The sequence below is a fragment of the Cystoisospora suis genome, assembly GCF_002600585.1.
Source record: "Cystoisospora suis strain Wien I chromosome Unknown contig_621, whole genome shotgun sequence".
Taxonomy (NCBI): domain Eukaryota; phylum Apicomplexa; class Conoidasida; order Eucoccidiorida; family Sarcocystidae; genus Cystoisospora; species Cystoisospora suis.
In genome coordinates, this window is record NW_027153422.1 from 5970 (window position 1) to 20733 (window position 14764).

The 14764-nt window shown below is 45.3% G+C and overlaps 2 protein-coding genes across 2 annotated transcripts; one reads left to right on the forward strand and one right to left on the reverse strand.

Annotated features, from left to right (window-relative positions):
- Positions 1–4427: 4427 nt before the first annotated feature.
- CSUI_001546 (ef hand protein) lies at positions 4428–8158 on the forward strand (the record flags this gene model as incomplete). Its single annotated transcript, XM_068061752.1, has 3 exons — positions 4428–6693; positions 7162–7353; positions 8061–8158. The coding sequence occupies 3 exons, from the start codon at positions 4428–4430 to the stop codon at positions 8156–8158; spliced, it is 2556 nt and encodes an 851-aa protein (XP_067926272.1).
- Positions 8159–9592: 1434 nt separating this feature from the next.
- Positions 9593–14410, reverse strand: CSUI_001547 (aspartate aminotransferase). The gene is made up of 6 exons (XM_068061753.1): positions 14270–14410; positions 13474–13573; positions 12573–12799; positions 11363–11645; positions 10724–10791; positions 9593–9961 (listed from the first exon to the last, which is right to left on the reverse strand). Exons 1-6 carry the CDS (start codon positions 14351–14353, stop codon positions 9884–9886), a joined length of 840 nt encoding a protein of 279 aa, XP_067926273.1. The 5' UTR covers positions 14354–14410; the 3' UTR covers positions 9593–9883.
- Between the last annotated feature and the right edge of the window lie 354 nt (positions 14411–14764).

The window sequence follows — 14764 nt, forward strand, 5'->3', positions numbered from 1 at the left end:
GTCATGGGAAGGAGTCCAACAAAGACTTCTTTCTCTCTTCTCGCACTCTCCTCCCTCTCGACCTCCTCCTCTTCTTCCCCCTCTCTCTTTTACTTCTTTCTTTCGCGTTGAAATCCCGACTTTCTTCTTCCTCTGCCTTTCTCTTTCCCTTCTCTTCACTTTCTTCAGAAAGCTGCCTTGAGTTTTAACGTTTAAACAGAGATTCCCTGCAGAGAAGAAGCAAAAAGCGCCGTTGTGAAGGAAAGGGAAAGTCTCAGTAAGATAGCCAAACAGATGTGCACACGCAAGATGATAGAAGAAAAAGAAGAAAGAGAGAAAGATGATTCAAGCGGAGAGCGACAACCCTGCGCTCTTCGACTCTTCAACGTCTCACTCATTTATGGGCGATCCACCTCCTATCCGCTCTCGTCTTTTTCTCTTCTTTCTCTTCTTTCTCTTTTCTTGTGAGCGGCGAAATCCATAGAAATTAAACTCCCCCTCTGGAGCCACCTGTGCTTGGTTGAGAGTAGCAGGTGTTTTCTTTCTTTCCCTTTTACCGGAGAAAAAGAAGAGAAGGAAGACACGTACTTCGAAAGAAAACGCCTTCTCAATTAGCGAGAAAGAAGGAAGTCATCCATTCTTTTTTATCAAAGAAATGAAAAAGAAAGTCGAGAGAAAAGCGGGTGACAGGTGAGAGTAGACAAAGAGCATACGGCAGATAGAAAAGAGAAGATTTCTCCTCTTTGAAGATGAAAAAGTCGGTAAGAAGAAACTCCAAAGAAAGACAGAAGATCTTGATGAGAAGAAGACAAAACACTTGTCACAAACACAACAGAGAAACGAAAAAAGAAAAGAAGAGAGAGATTGCTGCGAAATCTCTTTCTTCTTTCTTTGGAACACAAGACTTTCTATCCTTTCCTTGGATGTTGGTAAGAAGCGTCACTCTTCAAAGAAAGCGGTCATTTTAGCCCACGCAGCGCTGCTGAAAAAGAATGAATCGAAATCTTTTTGATTTCTATCTCTTTCAAAACAAAAAGAGCGGGAAAAAGACTGGAGAAAGTCTTTCCACGAAAAAACCGACCTTCTCTTTGGAAAAGCAAGAAAGGTGAGCAACTGTCTTCTGTCGGCCTAACAAAGAAGTGAAAAGGCCACAAAGAAATCTACAAAAGAACGTCAAGACACAAAGTAAGGGATAAAGAGAAGAAAAGGAGATGTTTAATGAAGAGCTAGCTAAAGAACACAGCTCTGAAGATAAAAGCTCCTTCAGACCACTATCCCGACAAGCCATGCGATCAAAAGAAGAAACCGATCAAGCAAACGATCTCTCCATCTTTCTCTCTCCCTGTCTTTTTCATCTCTCTCTCTCCCTGTGTGTTCGTCGGCATTTGGCTCGTATGTGCCTCGATGGGGTGGAATGAGCGAAGGAGATTTCGAGTGGTTTTTGAGTGAGGGAAGAGAAGGGCCGATGAGATGTTGAGAGAAGGAATAAATGAAAATTAGATGGGTTATCGTCATTTTAAAAAGAGAGATTTTGATCAGAGATCAGAGAAAGTTGAATGACTTCAAGGCTGCAACGACAAGCGGACAATCGCTTTATGTTTCCTTAGGCTGTCCTTTGGTGACGAAGAGAGAGAGTTGGATTTCCTCCCTTTGGTTCATTCACTCTTCGTTTTCAGGTGATCGATTGAAAAGAATTACTCTTTGTCTTTTGGTTTCTCTGAGTTTCCTTGGATTCTCCGTATCCACTACATGAAGTGTTTTTCTACCCAGAGAAACACTTTATTTCTCTACCTATAGAAGAGAGTAGAAAGACACTGAAGAGAAGTGTAAAAGTCTCTCTCTGATGCTAGATGTTGGAGAAAGGAAGGCTTTTGGGACAGACAAGACCATCAGCTTAGAGCTAAGTCAAGTCCTTGTTTGGTGTATCAATCTCCTCTTCTTTCTACGATTACTAGGCAGCCATGCCTATCACGGTAGAAGAGACCCATAAACCAGACTTTCTCGACCTGGTGTATGTGACATTACGACCTCTAGATAATCCAGGAAAGACAGCCCAGAAAAGCTGATTTGTCTGGCACTGTAGGTGAAGAGATGGAGGCGAGATACATGTCATGTTGGACGAACTTGTGGAGCTGTGAGTTTCGTAGCGCCGTGAGCTTTCTGGTGGGGAAGAGAGATACGTGTATCGCAGTGAAGAGAGATAGATACTTCCTGGGGAAGCGGAAAGATAAGAAGAAAAGAGGAGAATGTCTTGTTGAGGAGGAGGTGTTTGAAAGAGACGCAGCAGTCGATAGGGTGTTGAACGAGAACGCAGATGGCAAGCCCGTAGTCTTTGGTCTCAGGTGGACTAGGTAATCGGTAGATGTTTTAACGCGCCACTTAGCACACTCTCAAAGGATATCGTGACTGTAAAGAGAAACGTGTGAAGTCCTCCCTTTGCTTGGAAAATGCCAAGACGGACGATGTTGTAATGAGATATCAAAGCCGGCTGATACAATCGACCCCCTTCTTCACGGACGGATAATCTAATGCAGCTGGGTTCGTACCTTGACGAACAACAACAGCGTTAGCTCAACCACAAGAAGCTCATGAAACTTCAGTTTCTTTCGACATCTCCTTCGCCGGAGAGTCTTCCCTGGCAATTCAGGAGTTGCGCAGCAGTTCACTCACCACGTTGCATGCAGTCTGAGCTCCAGAGTCGGCGGATATCATTCCCCTACCCCTTCCCTCGGAAGAGAAATGCACACATGCATGCTTCTTTCTTTCTCTCTTTAAGGCCTGGCGAGCGATAGATAGGCAGAAAGGCGTTAAATGAGAATTTCCAAAGAGCTGAGAAAGAAGATAGAAGTTGTTTTAGCCGAACGCTGCTCCAGGGCCTATGGCGCAATGGTAGCGCGTCTGACTCCAGATCAGAAGGCTGGGCGTTCGAGTCGCTCTGGGCTCAGAAAGTTTGTCTAGTTCGTCTGTTGATTCACTAACACGCCATAGGAAGAAGAGTTTCGTTTAGTGCGTCGCAGAAACTTAACGCAAGACTCGGCCTTCCTAAATCTGGCGTCTCGACACGGACTGATCCAACGGAGAGGCGAACTGGTGAGCAGGAAAAACAACAGTGAACTAGAAGGTGTGACCTCTCAAAAAGATAATGTCTCTCATCGCTTGGTGGGGTGTTTCCATCGTGAAACCCATCTCTGGAAGCAGCCAATCTGAAAACCGAGCGACAGCGTTGGCTGGGCCCGTGCATTGGGGCCCGTGTTTTTCATGAAATGCTGATGGTTCAGCGCTAAAAAGGCTCTTGTCTGCAATGCCAACTGGCTCAAAAAACCTGAAAGAGCTTCAGGCGATGAAGCTATCTAGTACGATATGGCAACTATCTTTTTGTTGCAAGAACAAGGCGATTCTCGGGCTTCGCCACCACTGTGACTTTCTATGGAGGATCCGCCGGTCATCAGAGGAAAGCCAAAAGGAGATTTCTTTGCAAGACAAAGTGCTAAAGAAAAGTTTCCCGACTAGCGCACTAGTGCCAGCCGGTCTCACGATTGCACTGTTCACCGGATAAAAACGCAAGCAAAACGGTACTCGCTTCTCTGTCGTCGATAGAGCCGTCACAGTCAGCTGGTGTGACCGCCTGGCCGCGTAGCATTCATTGTTGCCTTGAAGAGCACCCAGTGCTGAGTTTGCCGCATGCAACAAAAAAAAAGAAAGTCACACAGAACGGTCCTCAGAAGGTTCACAGTTACTCTCGTGTGTTGCCCTAGAGGGGGAGAGTTTTGGCAGGACCCCCCCGCAGGGACCTCCTTGTCTGCCTCGCTTGTTCCTGTGTGGTTTACTCTGTCTCCGAGAACAATGCGGTTCTGGTGGAGGAAAATAATATGCTGACTGACAGGGCTTGGCCTCTGGACTGCCAGCTGGAAACAAGTCGATTTGATTCATACGTTTCGTGGGCCTGTCGGGAAAATCCTTTATGACAGAGTCCCAATGCTCTTGTTGTGGCGCTCCCGTACCACGGCAGATTTCTCAGGTAGGGGCTAACCGCCGCGTTTCCCGGGATCTTATTACAGTCTCAGAAGCAACTGCGTTCAGCTACCGCCGTTCATCTGACCCGCAGGATAGTTAAGACCGAATCACTGGCATAGGAGAGAACCTGACCCGCCTTGCTTCGCTAATCTTCACCTGAACAGACTCTCCTCTCGAGCAGTGCCGAGTTCCCTGTAAAAACTCCCCGCTAGCATAGAGCCGGATGGGTCGAGAGGACACCGGGAGGCCTTGCTCGATTCACACTGGGCAATCATAATCTCTCTAAAAGAAACATGCCGAGTACGACAGCGGGGAACGTGTGTGCCTATTGGCATTCTCTCTGAAGGGGTTCTTGGACAAGTATATCCGTGACCAGGGGGAAAGACAGTGACAACGGCGGCTGCCTAACATGTCCGCGTTTGTGCTCATCGCTCATGGGCAGCAACTGTAGTACGCAGGCTCCCCATTGGGTAGCGCCAGCCATCATTGCGCCGGCGAATGGCCCTTTGACTGTCATTCGTCGCCTTCCGATTGCCAGCGCAGTTAGCTGTATAGCGCGTTATCGAGGTCAAGCGCAGACCTTGCATGTGTTGGATGCAGGGTCTCTCGAGGACCTTTGCGATGAATTTGTTAGCGAGTGTAAACAGTTTGGCGAGACAGAGTTTCGTCAGCAGCTCATCGACTTACTGACATCTACACCACAGGTCCTCGGCGGTAATAATAGATCAGGTGCCCCTGGTCTTGCTGGAGTGAGAGGCTCTATCGCGGGACAACCTACTGGCAGTGCTGCAGGGAGCTCTGCTGCCTCCGGTCAATGGAACAATGACGCGACTTCCCGGGGTCCTCCCGCTGGGGAGGAAACAGACGAGACACTTGTTCTTGTAGATGGTCTATCCGTTTTCTCGGCTATCCTCCTCCTTTCTGATGGCCCTTTAAAGGAGAAAGTCGAGCACTGTGTTCATCTTCTGTGTTGGACTCAGCAGCCCGAAGTTGAACCGGTAGCATTGTTTGTCCTTCTTGTTGGAGTTGTGCGTGGGACCGCGCTCCTTAGGCATGATGTCCCGCCTTCCATGGTTTTACTCTGCGAGCTGATCTCGCGTTTAGAGAAATCGGTTGAACTGATCTCCACAACTGCTAAATTTGGGTTTGAAGGAGCTACCATTGAGCAACCCCATGCTAGCGGGGGACAACAAGGACGGTCGGCTGCTAGCAATGCGGGTGGTTCTGCCCTCTCCGGGAGTCTACTTCCTCCCCCTGTCATTGATATGCTACAGAAGTATCATGGGCAAATATGGGAAGCCGGGAGTATTATTGAGGCCCTTGCCAATGATCCTTCAGTTCAGGCATATCATGATCGTATAACCCAAGTGTTTTCTCCAGAACAGATTGAGGAACGTGTTGCCCAGATCTCAACAGATTACAAGCAAATGCTACGACGGTTTTGCCACCCTGAAGCTTACAGAGCAGAACAACGTGCTAGCGCTCAGCAGCACCGACAATCTTCAGTCTCAAGAAGCTCTCGGATGTCGAAGCAATCCAACACATCAGGAGGAGGGCATCTCTATGATCTTGTGCCGCTAAGCTGGAAGCAGGTCAATGTGCTTGTCAGTTGCTGCGGCTCCAAAGCTATCAACACACGACTCCTCGATGAAATGCAATTCGAAGCCTGTCATACTTGTCATGATATGGGAATTGCATGGAAAAAGTGGGAGGATGAACCTATCCAAGAGACAGGAGATGACGAAGAACTCCTCGCTCTCGCTGCGGCATTCTCAGGGGCCAAAACGGAACCACCTCCAGCTAATCCTCCTACACCATCATCCGGGAAACAACCCATTAAAAAATCCGGTGAAGCTAATGGGAACAACACAGGATCCAATAATAATACTAATAATACAGCAGGCAGTGGCGCTCCCGGAGCAGCTCACCCTGCGAAAGCTGCCGCTCCTAATAAAGGCGCCAGAGCTTCAATCGCAGCAACTGGCGCACCACAGTCCCAGACAAACGCTCCTACCGCAGGAGGTCAAACGCAGCCGTCCGGTGCAGGAGGAGGAGATTCTTCTGCTTCTCCTAATGCTGCAACAAAAGACGGTGCTGAAGGTGAAGAAGAAGCAGATGCTGACGCCGCTGTGACAGTAGTCAAGCCGACTTGGAAGTTCATACCAAGTAGCGGCCCCTTTGTGTGGTCGGACGATGTACAGCTCTTTCTAGCTCCATTGCTGGCCTTCGGAGCTCTTGATTTCCATGGAGAGGGAGTTATCCCTTCGCGACATCTTGATTGCCTTATGGGTTTACTCAAAAAGATGGATCCTATTCATGGAGGTTTCTACAGTCGATTGGAGAAAGTTCTTGCAGCTGACACACGTGCTCTCTTCAATATTCCCTTTGATGTACCTGATCCCTTCAACAATCTCAAAGAAGAACTATCTCCAGCCAAATCCAACATTCGAATCTTGAACTTCGCCATTGTAGTCGCTGTCTGCGCAGCGATACAGGATAGACGCCAACACGAGACAACCTTAAACAATCGATTCCGACGCTTCGATGTTGACAAATCCGGGTTCATCCTTAGATCTGATTTAGAAGTCCTCCTGTGCGAGATCATTCGAAAAACGGCTGAGGTCGATGAGACCACTTCCGCCGTGGAGCAGGCCTTACAAAGTGTAGTTGAGAAGTACATGAACCTATTCGCTGGACCAAGTACGGTGCTCTGCTAAAGAAATGGAAAATGATCTTGTCAGCGAACACAATACCGCTGGCCATGCTAAGCGACCTCCGTTATGTTGAGATCGCTAGCGCCTCTAGTGGCATGTCTCTAAGAATGGGATCATTAGAGCCAACACCTACGTAAAAGCAGACACTTCTTCAACAAAACCGCCATCGGTACTCATTGTTCTTGATCGTCATCGAGGGAACTCTTCAGCACTTGACTATCTTCCTTCCGTTCTGATGAGTCCGAAGGCACTCCCGGGCCCGATTCCCAGAGGCGTGAGACCGAACAGCCGTGTGTCTGTCGCTGCTGCCGTTAGTCGATAATCTCAAAGATGGTGTCGAGCAGGCACTACCACTTCGTTCTTGACGTTTCTTTTTTTTCAGGACTTGTCATGAATGCATGCAAAGCAGTCTATCCTGTTTCTGTTGTTCTCGGCTGACTCACCTCCAAAACAGGTCAGGATCGGGTTGACTACGCCACATTTGTAACAGCTCATGATCGGATCCGAAAGAATGCTTTGAAGTTGAGGTCAGAAATACTTGAGCTGGCCTCCATGTTCGAGCCCGATAAAGGCGCACGCCGAGAATCGAGACGACAAAGTCAACAAGACCCAGCAAGGGCACGGCAATCCGCGTCCAGCAGTAGGTGTAAGTCTCACAAACCCACGAAGTAGCTTTCTTAGTAGTGCGTGCTTCTTGCTTAACTACAGCGAAAGAGCGTTAGTCTTGCAGTGTCGGAGTCGGGGGGATATTGAGAAGAGTGAAGACCAAAGAAGATCACGCTAGTTAACGAAAACCTCTCCTTTTCTATACGGTCACAATCTACTTCAGACAACAACTGTCCTGGATGAAGCTTTGCAACAAAGCGTCTTGTCTTCCATAAAGGAATAACAAAGAAACTCCCTTGTCTACTTCTTTGTCCTCTCCGTGTACAGTTAATCCCACCGGCTTGTAGTCTGCAGAGTCTCTATTGTTTAAGCGCCAGACTAGAACAGCATCCGTAATTCCATTCTATTCCTTGAAAGTACACCCTTCAAAGAAGACAGTTCTCCCTAAGAAAAGCGTGGCAGGCCCGCTAACTGGTCACATGGGTGCTCCATTTCATCCATCCCTCGAAGTCATTGAGAAGGGAAACAATGGAAGTCTTCCGACTGATGAATCTTCTATGTCCTGGCAGGCGAAGCTAGTGACATGCATCGCTTACCTGTCTGAGACTCGTAGATTGTAGGCAACTCTCAGTGCTTTTTGCCACTTTACTTCGTGTCAGTAAGCCTAGTCGTGGTTTTTCCCACCTCTAGAAGCAGCAGAAAGAGCGAGGAAGTGTCTTTTTTCTTTCTCTTGCTACTTTCTTGCAGTGCGAGCTCCATCTATGCTCCGAAAGAACAGTAAAATGAAGGGCAGCAGCAAGAGTGTCGTAGGTGAGGACGGTATGAGAAGTCTCTTCAAAAAATGAGAGAACATCTTCATGATAGAAAGCCAAACAATCCTTTGCTTGATTCTTTTCGTATGGTATACTTTTCTCATCATCACCACCTAAATTTCTTTCCTTCTGAATGGATCAAACCGATCAACACTCCTTCCACGCACTTAAAAGTTGAAAACCAACTCTAACTGTACTTCCAAAGAAAACGAAAGAAGACTTTTTCTAACCAAATCACTCTGCATGAAAGAGTTCTTTCCAGGCCCCTCAACAATCTTACGAATTCACTTGATCTATAGCCTTACTTAAAAGAACAGAGAAGAGGATCTCCATCCGGTCCCTCTCTCAAATCCATCAGCCCCTAGATGGGCTCCCACCAGCAGCATTCATTCACTTGTTCAGTAAAATATCCTTTTCAGCAAACACTGTTGTTTCTTCTCTACCGTCATTCATCTTCTGCCTTCTCATACTAACTACATGGTGTCAGTGCGGAGAGATTCTTCCAAAACTTACATCATTCTCAATCCTACAAGTCAGCTAAGACACCATGAGGGAGAAGGAGGTACCACGAAAGACTTTTCTTGCAGCACCGCCGGTAGATTCAATTCTTTCACCGCATCTCGTCCATCATCGTACGGTCTCTCTCATTCAAATGGAGCCTTTCTCTTTTAGATTTCTCCCTTGGTTTCATTCTTTCTCTATCACACGAAGAAAACTTCCTCGACCTTCTCCTCCTGTAAGAAAGCAATTCTCTGTCTGTCTGTCTGCTTCTCCCTCGAGTCTAAAGAAACATCTTTCTTCTTATGCCACAATGAAAACTTCACGGACACGAAATCTCACTACACCAAAGCCTCAATCGCTATCGTCTCCCTTCTTCATTGTGTCTCTTTCTTGGAAAAGTTCATTCCTGATTGAGAGACGTCTCTTTCAGCCTTTTCCGATTGTTTTGTCTTCACCCTTACACCCTTTTGCCACTGAATCATCCGACCACATGAACACGACCTCAGCCAACTGTAGCAAGCGTGGAAAGAGATCTTCTCGACGGAAAAAGAACACCATGGGCTTCGTGCTGCTGCTACATTCCTTTCTCCGCTACACATCGTGTGTCTTCTTCACTTTATCCTATTTTCTATACATACGCCACCCAACGTCTTCACGTGGTGATGTATGTGTTCCTGTCTCCTCTCGGATTCCTTCAAAAAAGAACGAGAGAAGAAAGCTTGATGGATCACGAGTGAGGTTCCTTCATGCCCTTGTTTAAAAGCGGTTCTTCAATTCTTCGTGCAGAAACGGTTTTTACATAAGACATTATCATTCCTATACATCCCGGTCTAGCTATGATCTTTAGGTTCTCAATGCCTGCCTGCTCTGTACGGGGAAGACCGTAACTTGAACTTCTTCACTTCACACTTCGTTAGAATCTTTTTTCATTCATTCACTCTTTGATTCTTCTTAGTCTGAAGCCCCCTTAACAACATACACCAAACAAGTAGAAAGAAGAAACAAGACAGGCAACCGTTGCACGAAGAAAGTTGAAGAAAGAAGAGAAAGCAAACACAAAGAAGTCTCGCTCATCCTTCATTTGTATCTCCTTCTAATGGAGCAAAAAAATAGAGCGGGCCAGTCTTCTTCTCAACGGCCAGAAGAAGAACGACCACTCTCCATCAACCACTTCAACACGTCTTAGACAAAACAGCAGCTAGACACGCATGTCTATCTCTCTCCTCTTTTCAAGACATGGTGAGCTAGCTAGCTAGCTTAACTTCTGGGTAGCGTCCTCACGACTTCATCAATCGCTTCAACTACATAGGGAATGTTCGAGTGATTCAAACCAGCCTGGATAAAAAAGAAGACACACGGACATTAGAAGAAGAAGAAAAGACTAAGAGAAAGTCACCTATCTTTCTTCTTGCCCAAGAGAACACTTCAGAACGTCATAAAGGAACCACGTCCTCTTGCTCTTCTTCTTCTTCTTCGCAGTTACGTGAGAGAACTATCTCACTGATAGAAAGAAGCTCGGCATGCAGGTAGGCATCATACTTGTCTATATAGAGATTTCCTCGGCTTGAGAAGACCTGAGCAAGTGTTGTAAGACCTCATGGAGAGAAGATGGAAAGGAAAGAAAAAAAGTTATGGTCCTTTAGATCAGGGGGGTGCGTGGGATCCGATGCCGTGCAACGAGTGGTAAGGGTAGAGACGCCTGGAGGTAGCACCTCGTGATAAACCCCCTCCACCACTGAAACTTCGCCATACACTTTTCCTACACATGCACCCCGATAATATATATATATATATATATATGACCAAAGTGATAGGTGTATATGTGCGTATGTACTATCTTTGTGATGATGTATATATACGTACGACCATGTATGGAGAGAAGAGCATGTATGGGCTTAAGCATCACAACTCTCTCTCTTTCTCTCTATAGCCATACAATTCTCTACACGTGCAGCATTCTTCTTTCTTATCTATTGACTCTATCAATCTCTTCTTTTTCTACATCCTACATAGTACTCCTGTCTATCTATCTTTAATCTACGGTTCAGATAGCTACTAATGGGTGCCTTCGTACGTAGTCCTTTTGATTGATCTTACCAGGCTTATCCGTCCATTGTTCATCATGTAGATATGCCAGTGCTCCTTCATTCTCTCAGACTGCTCTTCTACACACGAGGAAACCCACACACCTCACTCGAACATCTTCTCCCCATGACAAAAGAAAAGTTCCTCTCTCTCCTATTTCTTAGTGGTAGATGAATTAGAAGATAGATCTATCTGCCTACCGATCTACCTCCCTATCTATCTTCTTACAGATACATAACTGAATAAGCAAACCATGTATCTCCAGAAGCGACTGCATGTGTCTCGATGAACACACAGCTCTATTCATTCACCTTATCACTCTTCTTCTTCCTCTTCTTCTTTACCTCCTCGTACTCCATTTAGCAAACAAACGCTTCTCTCGAGAAAAATGTCTATACACCATCCTACAGACGTACACACATAGCTAGCTAGACAGGTGTCTACATAGACACAGCCACGCCAACCACAGATGACACATGGTGCATTTCTCGTGTCTAGCTCTCCCTCTCTCCTCTCCCCCTCTCTTCTTCTCTCGCTTTCTCTTTCTATAGACACCTCGATCTCTGTCTTTACATACATACATATCGACATATATCTATCTATTTCTATATAGATGGATATATAGATCATATGTGGGTATAGAAAACTTACTTGTAAGGCCGGTATAGGAGAACATTCCTATTTGATCGGTGATGTGCCTCCAGCAGCCTGGAGTGCCTTTCGCTTCGAGGCCTTTTCTTAGAGCTTCACGGATTCCTTGTATGCGACTAGCCATCTCTTTCAATTCAGCTAGCCATGATGTCTTCAATGCAGGGTCGTTCAAGATACGAGACACAATTCGAGCTCCATGTAAAGGAGGGCTGCTATACATCGGGCGAATAACCTTCTTCACTTGACTTAACACTACGCGAGCTCTCTCAGCTGTCTTACAGACCTGGACAAGAGAAACAACGCGAGAAAGAAAGAAAGAAGAGATAAGAAGGTCAGAAGACGCGACAATGAGAAGAGAAATGCAGGGGAGAAAGCCCTCACTTGACTAGCCTTCTCGGAAATGTAAGGATAGATGAATACATAGACATACACACACATACATAGGTATAGGCATCTCTAGAGAGAGAGAAAGATAAGACACACATAGAAACCCGTGAAGACGTCTATAGACATAGAGAGAGACAGAGATCCTGTTGCACAGAGAGATCTATATGCGGATTCTGCCTCTCTCTCTCTCTGTGTATATATTTACATGTCTACGTACGTATGCATGCTAGCAATCCCGCCTAGAGGAAACTGTCGTTCCCCTTTCATGCAGCGGATGTAAGAGAAAAGGCAGAAAACGTCACGCACGTTGTTTATGTCTCTATTGCAGAGATAGAGAGGTCAAAAGATATTTCAACTCTTTCAGATCTTCTCCACCTCCCTTGTCTCTGGAATTCTCTTCGCCGAAAAGAGTGAGAGATCTTTTCTTCGATCCTTCAAGAAAAAAAGAAAAGCAGAACAACCTCCCCCTACTAACCCTCTCCGAGGCAAAGACCTCACCCAACTGGCTGTACATGTAGACACACATACACACATACATATATATATATATATACATAATGAGAGAGAGACACACACTCACACATAGGTGTATATAATGTATATAGATATATATATGGATGTGCTGTCGTCGATTGGGAAGAGACAGCGAGAAAGGATAATAGCTGCCGATCAAAGTGAAAGACGAGAGAGAGAGAAAGAAAGAGAGAAAAAGAATGGAAAAAATATACACGAAAAGGACATAGTCAAGTGATAAGGATAAGATGAAAGAAGAGAGGCTTAAGAAGAAGAGAAAAGAGCGAGAGAGAGAGAGAAAAGGACTTACAATATGCAGCATGCCTACTCGTTCTCCATAGAGGCCTAGATTCTTTGCGAAAGATTGACAGACGAAGAATTCGAAATTTTCCTCACAGAAGAGCCTCGTACTAAAGCTATCGCGTAGGAGATCTCCCGTGGCATATCCTTGATAGGCTATATCTAGAATAGGAATGAGACTTTTCTCTCTACATATCTTCAAGACTTCGCGCCATTGATCTTCTGTCAAATCTACTCCTATCATATTCACATGCACACAAGAAAAAAAAGAAAGAAAGCAAGAGATGAAGAAGAAAGAAAGCAGCAGAAGAACAAGCAAGAAAGGAAGAGAAAGAAAGAGACAAGAAGAGCTCTTTATGTAGCGAGAGAGTGTCGACAAGCTAAATGATATAAAACGTAAAGAAAGTTGATAATGAAATTAACGTTATACGTTAAAGATAGACATATACACAGATAGAGAGATATAAAGAGAATTACACATTCATGTATACATGTCCGTATACGGCTGCAGAGAGATACAAAGATAAATAGAGAGGTAGATAGACAGGCAGATACATGACTGCTCTCTATCTTCCTCTCTCATTCTCTCTCTCTCTCTGTAGGACAGATAAAAAGGAAAAGGAGGACAGTAGCTTCGACACATGAACTAATGAATATCCGTCCACATCTTTCTGCGAGAGAAAGAAAGAAAGAAAAAGCGATAGACACACACCAATCGAAGATATCCAAGAAAGAGGAAAATGAAAAGAAGATGAAAGAACAAAAGTACGAAAAGAAAAGAAAAGAAGAAGACAAGGAAAAGAAAATAAAAAGAAGAGAATGAAGAAGAAGATCAGCCTAGTAAGAAGAGCAGAAAGCCCTTTCTTTCTTATCTCTTTCTCTATCTCTTCTTTTTTCCTTTCTTTTCTTACCTGTAGGGTTATGGGCGCATGCATGGAGAAGAAGACATGAATGAGCTGGGGCTTTGGCTAGACATGCCTTCATCCCGTCAAAATCGACTCCACACGTCGCCTGAATCGATTCATCCATCGATAATCGATTGAATAGCCAAGAATCGCCAAGCCGATATGCAGACAGCGACAAACCGAAACGCAAGAAAAGACCGACACACACAGAGGAGTGAAAGACGCCCCACATCTACTGAAAAGACACTCCTGTCCCTATCGACGGCATGTCTCTCTCTCGAGCCTCCCTCCATACACGATCACCTCTATACTACATACACATACGCACACATAGCCACCTACATACATATATATATATGGATGCATATGTGTGTATGTGTATGTATCAACAATACGACGGGTGGAGTGGTAGTATCTTGAAGCCTTCTTCTTCTTCTTCAACATAAGGACGCCAGAAAGCAAGAAAAGCGAGAGGTCTATTTGCTTTTTTCTCTTGTTCATCCTGTTTGCGTCTCTGCGAGATTCTTCTCCGCTTCTGCCAATTGAAAGAAAAGATCTAGGTATTCCAGAGACACACCTCGGTATCTTCATTTGGCATGATCTACGCAGAGAAGATTCTCACACCGCCCTCTACTGACCTATAAACATACTCCGCTATACATATGTATGTAGGCCTACTATCTGTCCGAGTTGTATGTAGGTATGAATATGTATGACTATGTATCTATCTACGTATACAAGAAAAAGTCTAAGAAGAGTGTGGAGCACCCTCCCCCCCATGATGTACTTGATCCATTCTTACAGGATTCCAGTAAGGGTAGATTTCCACCTTCATACCCGCCTTCTTGAAAATGTTCGGATGATTCGGCCACGTCGGATCGCTCATGTAGACTGTCTGTATACCGCAATTGAATACAAGAGAGAGAAAGAGAAGGAGAGACCACTGGATGAAAGAAAGAACGAAAGAAAAGAGCAAGGAAGGGAGCTAGAGAAAGAGGAGAGGGAGGGGTGAGAGACATGAAAGAAAGATCTATAGAGGCAAAAAATACATAGAGTCAGAGAACATGAAGAAGGAGAAAGAAAAGGAAGAGAATCCAGAGAAAAAGAAAGAGGAGACTGTTGAAGAAAAAGAAAAAGAAGAATAATGCAGCTGTCTTTGAGAGTCTCGAGCGTGTGAGGAGGATAGAAAAGAAGAAAAAGCCTTGATTTAACATAGGGAGCAACAAAGGAGAAGAACGAAAGAAAGAAGAGAAAGAGAGAGAAACTCGAGAATGAAAGAATCTCTTCTCATCTCCAC